Raw genomic sequence first — 15,754 nt, 5'->3', positions numbered from 1 at the left:
TACGCATGCGCCGTGAGTTGGTAACGCCGTCGCGGCCGTGGTGCTGTCGAGAGTGGCTTTGTGCTTTCACACATGCGTGTTGCAGGCTCTGTGACAGAACTTTGGCGGCGACGGAGCCCCAGGGACTGAGATGGAGTCGACGCCGGAGGAATTGATGCCCCGACTGCTGCCTGTAGAGGATTGTGATCTCGCGGAGGATTTCGACCCCACTGTGCCCCCCAGAACGCCCCAAGAGTATTTGAAACGGGTCCAGTAAGTGGGCTGGTCAAGTGTGTGTGCCCATCGCAATAGAAAGAAAAGAGATCAGGGTTGGGAATGGGGCTGCCCCTGGTGAGTGGAAGGAAGGGGCTGCGATTGGCCAGCCGGCAGCCCCTTTGGAAGGCATTGTGCAGTTTTTCTTTCTGCAAGATGGTGGGGAGGAGGGTAAATTGCTCCCCCCAGTGATTTAGTGCTAAGGGTTACCTGGATCTGGTTGCCGCTAGTGCACAGCGCTCAATAGGACAAGCGTTTACCTTGTCAAAGAAGCCCTATTCACACGTTATGTTCAAAACACCTTCAGTCTGTGCACGCATGTACAGTATATGTACAGAGAAAAGAGCTGGTCTTGCGGTAGCAAGTATGAATTCTTCACTTTGGTAAGCAGGGTTTGCATTTGAATTGGAGACTACATGTGCGAGCACTGAAAAATATTCCCCTTAGGGCTGAACTACAGCTCCCATCATCCCCAGCCACAATAAATTGTAGCTGGGGCTGATGGGAGTTGTAGTTCATCAACATCTGGAGGCTCCCAGTTTGGGAGCCACAGCCTTAGGAGATGGGGCCGCTCTGGGAATAGCAGAAGGTTCCAGGTTCCCTCACTGGCAGCCAGGGGCATAGCAAGATTGGAGTGGGCCCAGAGACAAGATTTTAAAATGCCACGCCTCCCCCCAGCTCAGCTCATGAAGTAAATAAATCTTAAATGAGGCTGAATCGTGTTGTGGATGATGCAAGTCATTTAATGGTACTAGAGAAAGACATGCTGTTCTGGTAACTCCAGGTCAACACCCACATCAATTTTGGAGGATGAATACAACTCAAGGAAGCCCAGGCAGGTGCACAGCTGGGGGAGTCAGTCCTGTGACTTGCCTCTGGGGGGGGGTTCCCCAAGGCAGTGGGCCCCCAAACAAATGTCTCCCCTTGCCTTATTATAGTTACACCCCCCACTGGCAGCATCTCCCAGATAGCGCTGAGAGAGACTCCTGCCTGCATCAGTGTAGAAGCTGCTATCAGTCTGTGTAGAGTAGACTACATGTCTGAGCTAGATGGACGAATGGTCTTACTCAGTATAAGGCAACTTCCTATGTCCCTATATTTTATTGTTCACTATGTTAAATGCATATAGCACGCTTTCTATCTGTAACATGCACTTGAGAGGGATTGTACCCAGGTTCACTTTTTAAATGAACATATGTACAGTAATTCACACAAAAACCTGCACATGTGTACAGACAAGCACCTGAACACACAGCATAATGTCTGAATAAGGCTATAGGTGTATTTAGTTCTGCCAGAAACTGGCAACAGGGTAGACTTGATTTGGAATTATTTTATTTATTTATCATTTTTTATTTATATCAATGGGTTGTTCACCATTGATATGTGGAATGCTGTTTTGGGTTGGTTGTTTTTGTTGTGGTGTGTGCATATGTTTCAGCCTTATAGAACAAAAGTACAACTGATTTTCATTAATGGCCTGATTATATACTTTTGCTGCTCCTTTTAACATTAGTTCCCTTGGGATACTTGACAGAGGTGTTGACTCTTTCAGTCGTAACCTTGCCTGGATTGCGCTCTTATTTAAGTGTACTGAATTCCTAAAAATAAACAAAATTAAAACATGCTATTTTTATTGGATTGCATCCTATATATAGCTTAACTTCAAACTAGAATAATAAAAAGAACTGTAAGATTTAAAGGGAACTTGTTGATCATCAAGTCGAGGCCTGCACAATTTGTGACCACGCCGACTGCAGCCTACCAGCCAAATATTAAAGCCAATTCGATGCTCAACATTCCTCCTTGTTTTGGCAGTCCAGGACAGGTGGTAAAAACTAGGACTTTTATCAAGTTCCTGCAAGGCCAGATTACACAGTTGGTGGGCTGCATTGGTCTGAGTGGTTCACAGATTGTGTAGGTTGATTTGATCTAATCCTATCTTGAAGCAAGGAGGTCCTATAATGCATGTTCAGTTTCACAAGGAGGACTCTTTGGTAGTAGTTCCAGCATAAATAATGGAAGTGTGCTAGTGCAAATGCAACCTTATAGTGAATGGGGAGATTTTCAGATGAAATCTATTGGTCATATTTGTAAGTGCACAGCTGTCTGTCTTTGGTTGTTTATAAATGCACTGAATACTGTAACTATCATTTTCTTCTTACATAAATATTGTACTCTGACATAATAATTCTGACATCTCTGTCCCAACATTTTCAACCACCTGACAAAAATGGCTTAAAAATAAGCCCTTTAAAATAGTCTGAAGCCTCTAAGAAGAAATGAATTTAAAAGATGAGAGCAAAGACCTTACCAAGGCCTGCAGTTTGCTTATCTTTAAAACCTCTGGTTTGAATATCTGAATCCAAAATCTGTTTTACTTGTACAGGTGAAGGAATGTGGAGACCCAAAATTTTATTAGTAGGTTTATTGGGGCAGTCCTTGGAAGCAATTTTGACTGTTGCCACTTTTCTTAATTCACTCATCCTTCTCCTATGCTTTTAAAACTAGCCTTGCACATAGAAATGTAATGAGTAAAGCTTTTCTTTGCTATGGGAACAGCTTCACCTACTTAATTTCTGGTTGTTGTGCTGCTGTTAATGTTAAAGGCACAGAACAAAGCCAAAAGAAACTGACAAGAATACTCAGAGCTCACAGGATAGCAGCTGAAAGACCAGTCCTAAGTAAGACAGTGATGTGAGTAAATGCTGGACTACAGTAAAGATGCAGTTGCTTTGTTATGTTATTTGAAAATATAGTTTTCGTTTTAAATGATCCAGTGTAGATATCAGCTGTGAAGATCACTGAGTTAGGTATCAGAGGCCATATTATATAAAGAAGAGAAAATCAAGAGGCTCTGAAAAAGCCCAGTTGAAGAACAAGGGTAATACAGACTGAGATAATGTGAGGATGGAGGAAGAGAAAGAGAGAGACTATGTCACATTGAGGAGATTCTTGAAATATAGTAACATACCACAATGTTTGGATAAACCCTGCATTCATTGAAAGGTATTTCAACTTTCACTCATTTTTAATTTCGTAGGATTGAAGCTGCAAAATGCCCTGATGTTGTCGTGGCCCAAATAGACCCCAAGAAACTGAAAAAGAAGCAAACAGTTAATATTTCAGTAAGTTTTGAAGAAATGTTCTTATTTTGAATAGGGTTCAAGAAAATATAGGGAGAGATGTTTGAACTGAGAGTCCCTTTGTCCAGTTTAAGACTGGACCATCATGCCATTCCAATGTCGGGTTTTGTTCTTTAAGGCTAGATGACTTATAGAACAGATACTACTTGGAGTAGGCAAAGTTCTACTTAAAGCAAGACATGGTCTCCATTATATCTGTTATTGTTTGCCATGGCTCCAACCAGACTATCATAAGATTAATGATTTGGGAAAATATGAGCACTTACATTATTTATTATTTATTATTATTATTATTATGCTTTTTAACCCAAATGTTCTCAAAGTGGTTTATGTAGGATTAGGAAAAAAATCTTGCATTTCAAAACTAGTTGTTAATACAAATGACAAATATTTATTATTCTTAATACACTTTCTGTATATAATAATCAGTTATTATATAATACATTGCCTAGCAATACATTGGGCACTAATGTTAGTTGTATTTGTATTGTTCTTTGTGCTATGTTTTCTTGTATGTCAAGGTGCTTCTAATTATATTTGTAAGCCATTTTGTGAGACTTGTGGCCTGAAAGGTGGGATGACGCTTTTAATAAATAAATGTAGTATGAAAACCATAACTCTGTTAAGTAAAATCCATATTAATTTTACTACTGTTAATTACTTTAATTCAAGATAAAACTTTTTTTCTATGATCCATTTTGTTGGTTCTCCACTCGCTCTTTCTCTCTGAAAATTAATGATTTAACTATAAATAAGATAGTCCAGGCCAGGGTGTCCACAGATTTTGGCTGAACTTGGATAGCCGACTTTGAGTACTAGCAAGGCTGGGCTTTTTTGCTTGAAACTCCACAGAAGCAACATCTGTGCATCCCTTTTCTATTTGCTGCCAGCAAAGTGGTTTTATAGATGAAGAGTGGTGTGGTATAAATGTGTGTGGGTAGAAATCTTTACCTTCCAGCCCATAATACTGTTGTTGCATCCTAGTACACAGTGCAGCCTGGCACTATTCAGAAGAGGCAATCTCCAGCATCTTGTGTTGGTGGTGGCTTTTTAAACATTTGTCCTTTATTTTATTTATTTTACCCTTTACAACAGGCATCCAGCATAGCGGACAATAAGACTCAATTAGGACACAGTAAACATAAGGTTGTTTTTTTTTTAAAGCAATGGAGATTGATAAAAGGAACTGGGAATGACAATGATGAAAAATGTCCACTCCTCAAGGCTCAGATGTTAGGGATGTGCACCGAGGTTTGTGCACTGGTTCAGCACTGAATCGGTTCAGTGCTACAGGGAGGGAAGTGGCGAGCAGGATCTTGCTCTCCATTGCCGCATGCAACTTCCTGTTGCAGCAGCGCTCGTCACAAGTACCCATGCACAGGCACATGGGTGTGGACGCCATGTCTGTGCCAGCTCTGAGCATGGATACAATTTGTGCACATCCCTATTGGATGTTGTTTGCTGCTGTTGCCCTTCAACTGCTGCTATTCAGACAGATTCTGGGGTGACCATAGAGGAGAATAGACTTCCTTCAGAATTTTGCCCCATCAGGGCCAATGCTAGATGGTTTTTTGTCCCTGAGGGCAAAGCATATTCTCTGGACAGTCTGCAGTTCCTGCTAGTCCTACGGCAGTATCCACTAGAGGCTTTCCTTGCTGAGTCAGAAGAATTACATTTATGGTTGTCACTAGCTACCTAGCAATAATATTTGTGAGCCCCTTTCAAGTTTCTTCTAAGTCAGTCATATTTTTAAATATGATTTGAATGTTTCCCCACTCCTTTCAGCAGGGTGTCATGAATAGAGTGCTGAACTTAGACTAGGGAGACCTTGATTCAAATCCCCACTCAGCTGTGAAGTGCACCAGGGCATTTTTTTTCCCACACAGCAGGCTTTACTGTGAGTTCGAAGTTGCCCCCCAAAACCCACGCAAAAAGTGGAATTTTTTTTACCCTGGATATAAATCAGACTACACTCTAATGAGAAATGAAAACCCCAGATAATGTGTGAAGTGCTCCCTGATAGCTTGCAGGGATTTCGGGGTAAATCTAGCCAATACGTGAAATCTGGCCTCTAACAGGGAATCCCAGATGTTGTTGACTACAACTCCCAGCATCCCCAGATGTGTTGGCCTTTGGCTGGGAGTTATGGGAGTTGTAGTCAACAACATCTGGGATTCCCTGTTAGAAGGAAGACTGACACCCTCCATTCCGGAGGAGATGCGAGCTCAAAGCCCTGAGTGAAAAACACCTGGTAACCTTAGGCCTATCACTATCTCTCTACCTCCAGTAGTTCTAAGGAAAAACTGTGCTAGTCAATGTATGAGTCAAGCAAGAACTTAAGAACTCACACTGATATTGTCAGTGTAGCTATACTAATTCTTGCCTTTTGCTTTTTGTAGCTTTTAGGATGTCGGCCTGCCCCCGAAGGGTATTCTCCGACTTTGAAATGGCAACAGCAACAAGTGGCTCACTTTTCAACCATTCGCCAGGTATATAGCACATGCACATATGAATCTAGTGGTCTTATGTGTGGTGTTTTTCCTGACACATTATTCCAGCTGTCCTGGCTCTGAAGAGTCTTGATCTTTTTTTCCTTTTTTTTCTCTTTTTTTTTTAAAGAAAGTTGCATTTTACTGTGAAAAGTTGTCAGTCAGAAGCAGTCCCAAAGACCTTGCACTTTGAAAGTTTGGCCTTCCTTATAAAGCTTGCTTTCAGTGGGACTAACTCTCACAGGGCCTTTTAAAAATAAAAAAGGGAAGAGTTATTATGGCTATTACTTTGATTTTTTTTTAACTGTCACTTTTATCTTCGTTATTTCCTTTTTAAGTTTGTATTGAAATAAAGCTTTGGTTCTCTTGTATATGAGTAAAAGTAATAGTTCTACAGAAAAAGGCATTATTATTTTAAATATGTGTGTTGCCACAGGCATACTCTTAGTGAAGGCATTCTCTCCCCAAGTGATGAGGGGGAGTGCCTCTTTCAGGATAGTACTTGCCATCTTCAAGTACTTGTATTTAAAAATAATCGGAAATCTGCTGCCTGATTAATTGGGACCATTTTTTTAAAAAAGTTTTTTTAACTGATTAATTGACTAAATGTCACAGCTCCAGGGAAAGGTTCATCTTGGGTTTTCATTTTAAATCTTCCAGAGTGTGAACAGGCACAGGGATCACTGGAAGTCCCAGCATTTGGACAGTAATGTTACAATGGTGAGTAGAACTTGCCAGTAGTTTGGCCTTCGAAGTGCTTGCTGCAAAATATTCTAAAGTAGGCCATTTGAGTGAGTGAGCCTTGGAACACCTTTCCTCCACTACCCACACCCCCCACCTTGAATTGCACTGTGATCCATAGCAGTGATTTTTAGTTATACTCTAAAAATACAAGTTTAGCTTGGGGAGGGGGGGACGCAACGGCTGACATCCAGACGAACCCTCTGCTAATACGCTGAGATTTTTCTGTTGCACAATTAGGGGGCAGTCTTCAATGAATGGAAAACTCTGGCGCGTTAGCAGAGGATTAGTCAATGTTGGTCACTATTTTTGTTTCATTAAATAGAAAAATAACTAGCTTGTTTGCTTTCTTCAGCCCAAATCAGATGATGAAGAAGGCTGGAAAAAATTTTGTCTGGGTGAAAAGCTGTATTTGGATACAACTGTTCAAGTATCCAGTGATGAAAATCAAGGAATTGATTATGTACAGGTGGGTGATACATTTGGGCAAAATTAACATATCCATAAAGAATACCTGCACTCTGACTCGGTTCCTGTACATGCTCTGATGTGCATACAGAGCTCCTTTGCATGATACAAGTCCCAGGTTCAATCCCATTATCTCCAACTCAAGGATCTCGGGGAGCAGATGATGTGAAATACTTCTGCTTGAAATCCTGGAGAGCTGCTGCAGTCGGATTAGCCAATACTCGACTAGATGGTCCAATAGTTTGACTCAGTATAAGGCAGCTTCCTATGTGAATCTTGTATATGTGGAGTTCTAGTGAATTTCAGTAGAAAGATCTGATCATTGCAAACAAAGGAGTATACTTGAGAATCTTCTCCATCTATTGAAATGAAGGAGAAAGCAGACAGCTTGCATTTTCAGATCTTGTCTGTGTGGGTGCGAGAGAATGCATGCTTGGCCTCCATCCCAGCAACTTGTTTGTCAGGAGTAAAGGGAGTCTTTACAAGAATTAGGAACATAGGAAGCTGCCATATAATGGTCTGACTATACTGAGTCAGACCATTGGTCTATCTAGCTCAGTATTGTCTTCACAGACTGGCAGTGGCTTCTCCAAGGTTGCAGGCAGGACTCTCTCTCTCAGCCCTATCTTGGAGAAGCCAGGGAGGGAACTTGAAACCTTCTGCTCTTCCCAGAGCGGCTCCATCCTGAGGGGAATATCTTACAGTGCTCACACTTCTAGTCTCCTTTTCATATGCAACCAGGGTGGACCCTGCTTAGCTAAGGGGACAAGTCATGCTTGCTACCAAAAGACCAGCTCTCCTCTATGAGCTGCACTCACAGTCCTGTGTTACTCTTCTAATAGAGCGCCCTAGAATTATTATTTTTAATGCTAGATATCTTGTACAACTTTGAATTGTGATTAATCACACTACAGCTCATAGGACTGGATAGTAAAATCCCAACACAGTCATTAACATAGAAGGAATTGGGATACTGCTACATTAACCTGTAATATTAGGCTTACACTTAAGTACAAAAGTTACTCCACCTTTTTTTTGAACAGCAGAAAGATGTCTTATGAACTCCTTTTCAAAAGTAGTTTGCTGTGAGTCATTGCTCTCTGAGAAGCATGCAGCTTCCTTGGATGTGTGGGCCTGGTTATATGGGTCTTTGGACCTGACCAAAGTTACTTTTAGGTTAACTAAAACTTAAGAATATGGACTAGAGATGTTTCAAAAAACATTAGCAGTAAAGTGTAAAGCAGACATGTTGTTAGTATTCATGTCTCAAGCTAATTTAGAAGTATTTTCAACCGTACGTACATGTATTATGCTACATAAAGCCTTTACTTCCTGATCGTTTTTCTTCCAGATTGGCTTTCCCCCATTGCTGAGCATTGTTAGCAGAATGAATCAGGTAAATCTACTTCTATCACTCTACAAAGGTGGCTATTGGGTCCTTTATAGCTGTAGGGTCACTTACCTAGACATCCTTCTATAATGCGGTCTTTTATCAAAGGAAATGGCTTCATGCACACACATACCCTGCAGTCAATTTTACTATGCTGCAGGAAAATACTTGACTAACAAGCAGAAGGTTGCTGGTTCAAATCCCCGCTGACATGTTTCCCAGACTATGATGTATGTTTCCCAGATGATGCTGAAAGGCATCATCTCATATTGCACGGAAGGAGTCAATGGTAAACCTCTCCTGTAGTCTACCAAAGACAACCACAGGGTTCTGTGGGCACCAGGAGTCAAAATCGACTCAACGACACACTTTACCGTTAAAATGAATTACAATTTGGTTATGCTCCAATGCAGAAAAATGTTGTTTACATGTGTGTATGTAACCATGTAGAAATAGTTTGTCACTTACAGCCTGAAATTCTAATTTGTTGTGCCAGTTTAAAAAACAACAACAAGATACATTAATACTGGGAAGAGCAGAAGGTTCCAAGCTCCCTCCCTGGCTTCCCCAAGAAAGGGCTGAGAGAGATTCCTGCCTGCAACCCTGAAGAAGCTGCTGCCAGTCTGTGAAGACAATACTGAGCTAGATGGACCAATGTTCTGACTCCGTATATGGCAGCTTCCTATGTTCCTATTTGACTTTGCATGTGCACACCAGCTGTTGTTGCTTTGAACTATTTAGCCATCTGTTTGGTTAATTATTCTTTGCATTTAAATAAAACATCAGATCTCAAGGTAGACCTTACCTGCTAATGCAAGAACCCCAAAGACGTACCACTCATAAAAGTATAAAAAGCCATTTTTCATAGCTGCTTCTCTCTTTTTTTTTCCCCCTTAAAAGGCAACAGTAACCAGCGTCTTAGAATACCTGACAAACTGGCTTTCAGAAAAGGAGTTTACTCCAGAACTGGTAATGTTCTTTAATGTTGAAAATTAGAGGAGGAAATTATCCTTTGTTGAAGTTAGGTTAAAGGAAATGTAATAAGGAACAGATGCACATATACTCACTTAGAGGGTTTCTTTTTTATTATTGTTTGAAATTAATAAAATACCTGCCTGGCATTTAGCAGAGCTATGATCCAAGATAGGGCTGAGAGAGATTCCTGCCTGCAACCTTGGAGAAGCCACTGCCAGTCTGTGAAGACAATACTGAGCTAGATAGACCAATGGTCTGACTCAGTATATGGCAGCTTCCTATGTTCCTATGATCCTGTTATGGTCTTGCTGACATTAGGGATGTGCACAGAACCGGGCGGGGGTGGCTCGAAGGGGTGGGGGGTAGGACTGGGTGTGTGTGTGTGCACATACCCCTCCCTCCGCTTTCCCCCCCAATAGCACTTACATTTATATACCGCTATATAGCTGGAAGCTCTCTAAGCGGTTTACAATGATTTAGCATATTGCCCCCCAACATTCTGGGTACTCATTTTACCAACCTCGGAAGGATGGAAGGCTGAGTCAACCTTGAGCCCTTGGTCAGGATCGAACTTGTAACCTTCTGGTTACAGGGCGGCAGTTTTACCACTGCGCCACCAGGGGCTCATTAGCCCACTAGCGCTGGTGTCCTGTAAAATATTTTGGGGCAGCAGTGTACCTCCCTGCCGCCCCTTCCCTCTTTGGCCAAAAGTGGTTGGAAGTACTCAGCACGTATGTCGTGATCGCACGTGACTGCCATTGTTGTTGTTTTTTAAAATATATTGCAAAGATATTAGAGACTCCAAAAATGAAACTATATTTTGTGTTCCTCAGCTGTCATGAGGAAGTGATCTCTGGGCACCATGCCTGCACTAACAAGCTTAGGGACATAGAAAGCTGCCATATACTGAGTCAGAACATAGGTCCATCTAGCTCAGTATTGTCTACACAGACTGGCAGCAGCTTCTTCAAGGTTGTAGGCAGGAATCTCTCTCAGCCCTATCTTGGAGATGCCAGGGAGGGAACTTGGAACCTTCTGCTCTTCCCAGAGCAGCTCTATCCCCTGAGGGGAATATCTTACAGTGCTCACACATCAAGTCTCCCATTCAGATGCAACCAGGGTGGACCCTGCTTAGCTAGGGGGACAAGTCATGCTTGCTAGCACAAGACCAGCTCTCCTCTGGAAACTGAGTGGATCCGTAAGCCTCCGGGGGTGGACCATTTTAATTGGTCCACCACCCCTGCAGACAGTAGATGAAGCAATCAAACTAAATGACTACTGGGGTGGGCAAGGTGGCTTCCAGCAGCTGGATGCCTGGGTTCTTTGAACTCATTTGCTGTATTGTAGCTCCGCCCATGGTGAGATGAGCCTCTGCTTGTATCCTAGTTCAGGATAAAGGTGCTGGGCATGGAGGTGGGTCAAAGAGCAACCTCTGCAGCTGCCACTTGCAAACCAACACGTTGCTCTACCAACAACAGCAACCTGGTCTCCTTCAGCTCAAAAGAACTTGGTGGGGTGGCTGTGTAGAAGCCATATAGCTGTCACGCACATATTTATTTTACTTTTATTTTTTTAAATGCAATATAAATATATGTGCTTTGTCACCAAACTGAAAGTGGCTTACAAGAAATCATTAAAACAATAAACCTCAATCTACAAACCAAAACATCAGAAGGAAAAAAGGAGCAAAACAGAATAATGAAATAAACAGAATAGCCCCAGCAAGAAAGAAACAACAGGAATCAACTAAAAGGGAGATAACTTGTATTACAAGAGCAGAAAAGCAGTACTATAAAAAATCACTTGCCTACCTTTATGAAAACCCAGAAGTTTTGCCTGCTGCCTAAAGCACTGGAACCGAGGGATGTGCACAAGCTATTTGTGCACTCCCTTGTGGGGTGCGAGGAGGGGTACCTTTAAGAGGCAGCTGAGGACTTCCTCACCTTTAAGATGCAGGTAAGGACTGCGTGTGCACCCTGGCCATGTGTGTGCTTATATAGACAGATACCTGTGTAGGCTGAATTTGACTTAACAGAGCCCTCAGTCTTATGCCAACTGATTTGTGGACTTGTCATGGTATTCATGAAATTTTCAGGCATATATTGATAAAATTGACACTAACTGTGTTTCTCACTTTACTTGAGTAAAATGTCTGTAGTTGCAGCCATAAGTTAATGCTTAAATGTCATTAAATTCCTCCAGGGCAGATGGCTTTTTGCTCTGCTGGCCTGTCTTGAAAAGCCATTGTTACCAGAGGCTCACTCCCTAATTCGGCAGCTGGCCAGACGATGCTCTGAAGTGAGAGTTTTGGAGGTAAGCAAATCAGCAAATTACTGTAGAAAAACAACAGTGGAAAACATTGTTTATATGAATAGCTCATAGATGTCCTTCCACTGAGTGATCTGGGTAGTTTTATGTTCAGGGAGTTAAACTGAGCCTGAAAACCAGAGAGCTTTTTCTGGTGAACTGAAACTGAGCCCAAACCAAAAATATTTTTGTTGCCTTAAACCTGAAGCGGAACTGAACCCCTAAGCACACAGTAACTGGGTCAAATTAAGCAGTTCAGTAATCAAACATTTTGCTTTCGATTGCATGATTGTTCTATTTTCCTGGTTTTTATTGTGCTGTTTGTATTTTTGTTTGTAAAAGCCTTTAAAAGGTTTATTTTTTTGCTTTCTAAAAAAGAAATACACATTTTCCCCTCAAGTTAAGTAGTTATTGTATTCATTTGAGAAAGTTAATGAGCTTGATTTTATTCAACATGAAATATATCTAAACCAGTGCAAAGTGTCAAGAGCAGCCAGTTAAGCTCTTCTGTTAATCCTGAACTGGAGAGTTTAAAAAAATCGTGATAAATATCAGTTGGAATTGAACCCACATGCTTAATGGTTCAACTTTCTAGTTGTTGTTTTTATATTTTGTTTCTCTGAATTGTAATTCTGAGAATATAGAGTGTGACAAAAAGAGAGAATGTTGATACTATCATATGTTAAAGTGAACATCCAAATGTTAACAATTCCAGGTGAATTTTGGGAATATCTCAAAATAAGTATTTCCTCATTTTTCAGACATATACCAGTAAATTCTGACAATCATGCTTAGGTGACTTAACATACTCTTAAGTATATACACTGGTATTTCTTTTGAGTTTGTGATCATCTATCAAATTAGTCTAGGTCTGTCAGCATTCACAATCCCACCATAATTTGGATGCTTGCTATAACATACATTAGGTTAACTCTTCTTTCCTCTGTTGCAGGAAAACAAGAATGATGTTGAAAGAGTATCTGCTCTGAATTTGTTGATTTGTTTAGTTGGCAGGTATGGCACATGACATAACTTGTCTATTTAAGGGAGTTAAGCTTGAGCCACTCACTCAGAAGCTACTGTGCCTTGCTTTCCTTAATGGCCTGCCAGCAAGATTAGCTTTGGTACTCCATTGTTAAGCAGCGATAGACTGAGTTCTGACTTGATTATGTGTTCAGTTATTTTTCAGGGTTTAAAGGCAGAGTTCAGCCATCACTAGCCTATGACCCCATGTTCTGTGAGAATGATATGCACTGAGCAATGATGCTTGCAGACAATGATTACACTATACCTGTCCCTACCAGTCTCCTGAAGATGCTTCCTTATTCCCTAGTAATTCTAAGCTCATACTGTAAAGTGAGGTGTGTGTATTTCACAGTGGAATTTAATAATTATTATTACAGAATTTCTCAGGATGTTTTAAACTTCAAGCTACTTGCATGTCCTGGGAGACATCTCTTTTTTTGGACCTTTTTGTTGCTTTGTTTGCCTAGTATAAATGACCTCCACCTGTAGCTTCTACTCAGGCTTTGTACTCCTGTGACTAGTCACCTGGCATCTGTTCTTAGGGACACAGAATTTATGTCAAAGCTTTGACTCTTAGTACTTCATTCTAGATAGATATGTGCTGTGTCTACCACATTTGAATCTTGTGGAAGAATTTTCCTAGAAACTCAAGTAACTCCTGGTTTCCCTTCCAGGTATTTTGACCAGCATGACCTGGCTGATGAGCCATCCTGATAGTGTGGAGAGTATAAAAGCACAGGCTATTGTGCTTTCTAAGGGAGAATGTCACATGACTTATGAACTAGCTGGTTCTGACTCAAGTGTGAACAGCAGACATGTTCTACCTTCCTGTATGACCTCACTGGAGATAGGGATTGTGTGCTCTGTGAAAAGAGAAACCAGTTTGAACAAGAGTAATCGTATTACTGGATAATTCAGCTTCAATGACATCAGCTGCAAGCTCCTCATTCAATGGACATCACCAAGCAAGGCTAATTCATCATTAAAAACCGGCAGAACTGAATTAGACTTTTGAAGAGTTCCTCATCAGCCAATGTCAAGTGTTTGTTTTACAATAAAGTTCTTCAAAAATGTTTTGTGGATGTGAAGGATCTGAGATCTTTGCACTAGGATGTGGTCCTAAAACAGCTAAATTTTCCTTGTAAAAAGGGAGTGAGCACTCTTGATAGATACTGGTTAAATACCCAAGATTCTGGTTCAACACTTTTAAATTGAAAAGCCCCAAATGTTTTCTTATGTCCCTTATTTCTCTAGCCTACTCCATCTCATCCCATCACCAAAACTGAACTGCAGTTATCAAATAAGAGTTATTCATCAGGTAAAATAAAAATCTTGTTGTCCCATAAGAAAAGTTAACCAAATTGTACTTGTTGCACCTACAAGTGTTTCTTGTATTTTTATCCTCAACTCAGCTGTGCTACTTACTTCTTCTTTTCCCTAAATGAACCATCTCCCATACAAATCACTGTATTTGAAATATTAGAGGCTGACCAGGATCACTTGTTGGGTTCTTAGTCATATCTAGCTGAAATCATTTGTGCCGTCTTGCCCTCTAGGCTTGATTGCTGCCACTTAAGTGTTAAGACCATTTTTTATGACTGATGTGTGTCTAGTATTCAGTAACTTATGTACCCTGTCCCCACAGGATAAGGGCACCTAAAAATTCAAGAGACTCTACTACAGATAAGATTCTTAAGATGGCAACTATATTTAGGCCATATTGTACCTTGCAGCAGATATTTCTAAGTTTCCCTTCAGATCATGAATAAGACACTCCCACAAACTAGCTCTGATGTTTTACAGAGAACAGCAAGTGCAAAAAAAATTACTAATAAAATGACTTTATCTGGGAGTTAGGCTCAGCTCATAGTACAGATCAGGTTGCTGGGCTTCTAGAAGTGCTTGGCAGGCATTTGAAGAACACAGACGCTCAAGCAACAAATGTTTAACAGGGAGAGGAACATTACAAGGCACATTTTCTGGTGGCAATCTTCCCCCACTTCAACAGTACTGCTACATATGAACCTCTGTTCTCATTCTTAGCTAAGGCAGTTCAGCTTCTTTCCTGCAGTCCTTGAGGGATGCATTTGATTATGACCACAGTACTGGTCTGAACACAAAGCACCTTTTGTTCTGACTACTCTACAGCCCTTTGCCCCTGTATTATTTATTTGAAGATGACGGGTGAGGAAAGGAGTCACTAAATGGTTTCCTCCATAAGGTTGTCACCCTGGCAGCTTCTGTAATTCATCACCTTTAATTCAAATCTGTTCAGGCATCCACCATTAGACTCTCAGAACAGTGGGTATGAGCTAAACCTAACATATCCAACATTTCACAAGGCTGAAGTGGGCAATGTAAACAACTGGGCACTTTGAATTGAGAGCAAGTACATTCACTGACATCAGAATTTTATAAACAGTCACCTTTTGAAGTTCCAATCTGATTTCCCCCCCAGAACTGCCTCAAGCTCTTACCCCACTGATAAGTGCTAATCTACTACTGTTAGCACTCAGAAAAGCTAATTACATAGAGTACTCCTGAGATTCTTCTCCTCATGGAGCATGAATTCACCATCAAGAGGGCTCTGCTGTAGCTAGAACAGTCACCACTATCTTTTTCACTCACTGAAAAAGATTGCGGTAGAAAATATATAGTCCCAATCTAGCTTGTGTGCACACATAATGGGCTTTTCAGGAAGACAATCAGCCAACAGTTTCAACGAAGTCTGCATAGATCAAAATACTGCTCTAATGAACGAAATACTAGAACTTGGCATTTAATCAAGGCTACCATTCCATTCTTAAAAACTTGTAAAATATATCTTCCAGGAAACAGACAAACTGAACATCGCTAATCTATACAAACAATGAACACTAGTTATCAGTCATATCTGAAAATGAGTGTGCTAAGACCATTTGGCAAAACACATTTTACATGACACAGCCATCTAACCATGG

The 15,754-nt window shown here is 41.0% G+C and overlaps 1 protein-coding gene across 2 annotated transcripts; it reads left to right on the top strand.

The window, feature by feature from the left end:
* Nucleotides 1–13,867, top strand: GEMIN2 (gem nuclear organelle associated protein 2). Of its 2 annotated transcripts, XM_053287453.1 has the most exons (10): nucleotides 2–252; nucleotides 3,296–3,380; nucleotides 5,798–5,887; nucleotides 6,548–6,607; nucleotides 6,984–7,097; nucleotides 8,448–8,492; nucleotides 9,387–9,455; nucleotides 11,664–11,774; nucleotides 12,721–12,782; nucleotides 13,469–13,867. In XM_053287453.1, the coding sequence occupies exons 1-10, from the start codon at nucleotides 131–133 to the stop codon at nucleotides 13,506–13,508; spliced, it is 798 nt and encodes a 265-aa protein (XP_053143428.1). In that variant the 5' UTR covers nucleotides 2–130; the 3' UTR covers nucleotides 13,509–13,867. The 2 variants fall into 2 exon arrangements, with proteins under 2 accessions (XP_053143429.1, XP_053143428.1); XM_053287454.1 differs by lacking the exon at nucleotides 9,387–9,455 and having other exon boundaries at nucleotides 1–252.
* Nucleotides 13,868–15,754: the final 1,887 nt, after the last annotated feature.

Source organism: Hemicordylus capensis, chromosome 1 (genome assembly GCF_027244095.1).
Source record: "Hemicordylus capensis ecotype Gifberg chromosome 1, rHemCap1.1.pri, whole genome shotgun sequence".
Lineage (NCBI taxonomy): Eukaryota > Metazoa > Chordata > Lepidosauria > Squamata > Cordylidae > Hemicordylus > Hemicordylus capensis.
Note: the sequence above shows the minus strand (reverse complement) of the source record. Positions and strands in the feature narration are given on the sequence as shown.

Coding starts and splice junctions, on each gene's coding strand:
- GEMIN2 (XM_053287453.1), top strand. CDS start 131: ATGGAGTCGACGCCGGAGGAATTGATGCCCCGACTGCTGCCTGTAGAG. Junction 5,888..6,547: donor ACTTTTCAACCATTCGCCAG/GTATATAGCACA, acceptor TAAATCTTCCAG/AGTGTGAACAGGCACAGGGA. Junction 11,775..12,720: donor CTGAAGTGAGAGTTTTGGAG/GTAAGCAAATCA, acceptor CCTCTGTTGCAG/GAAAACAAGAATGATGTTGA.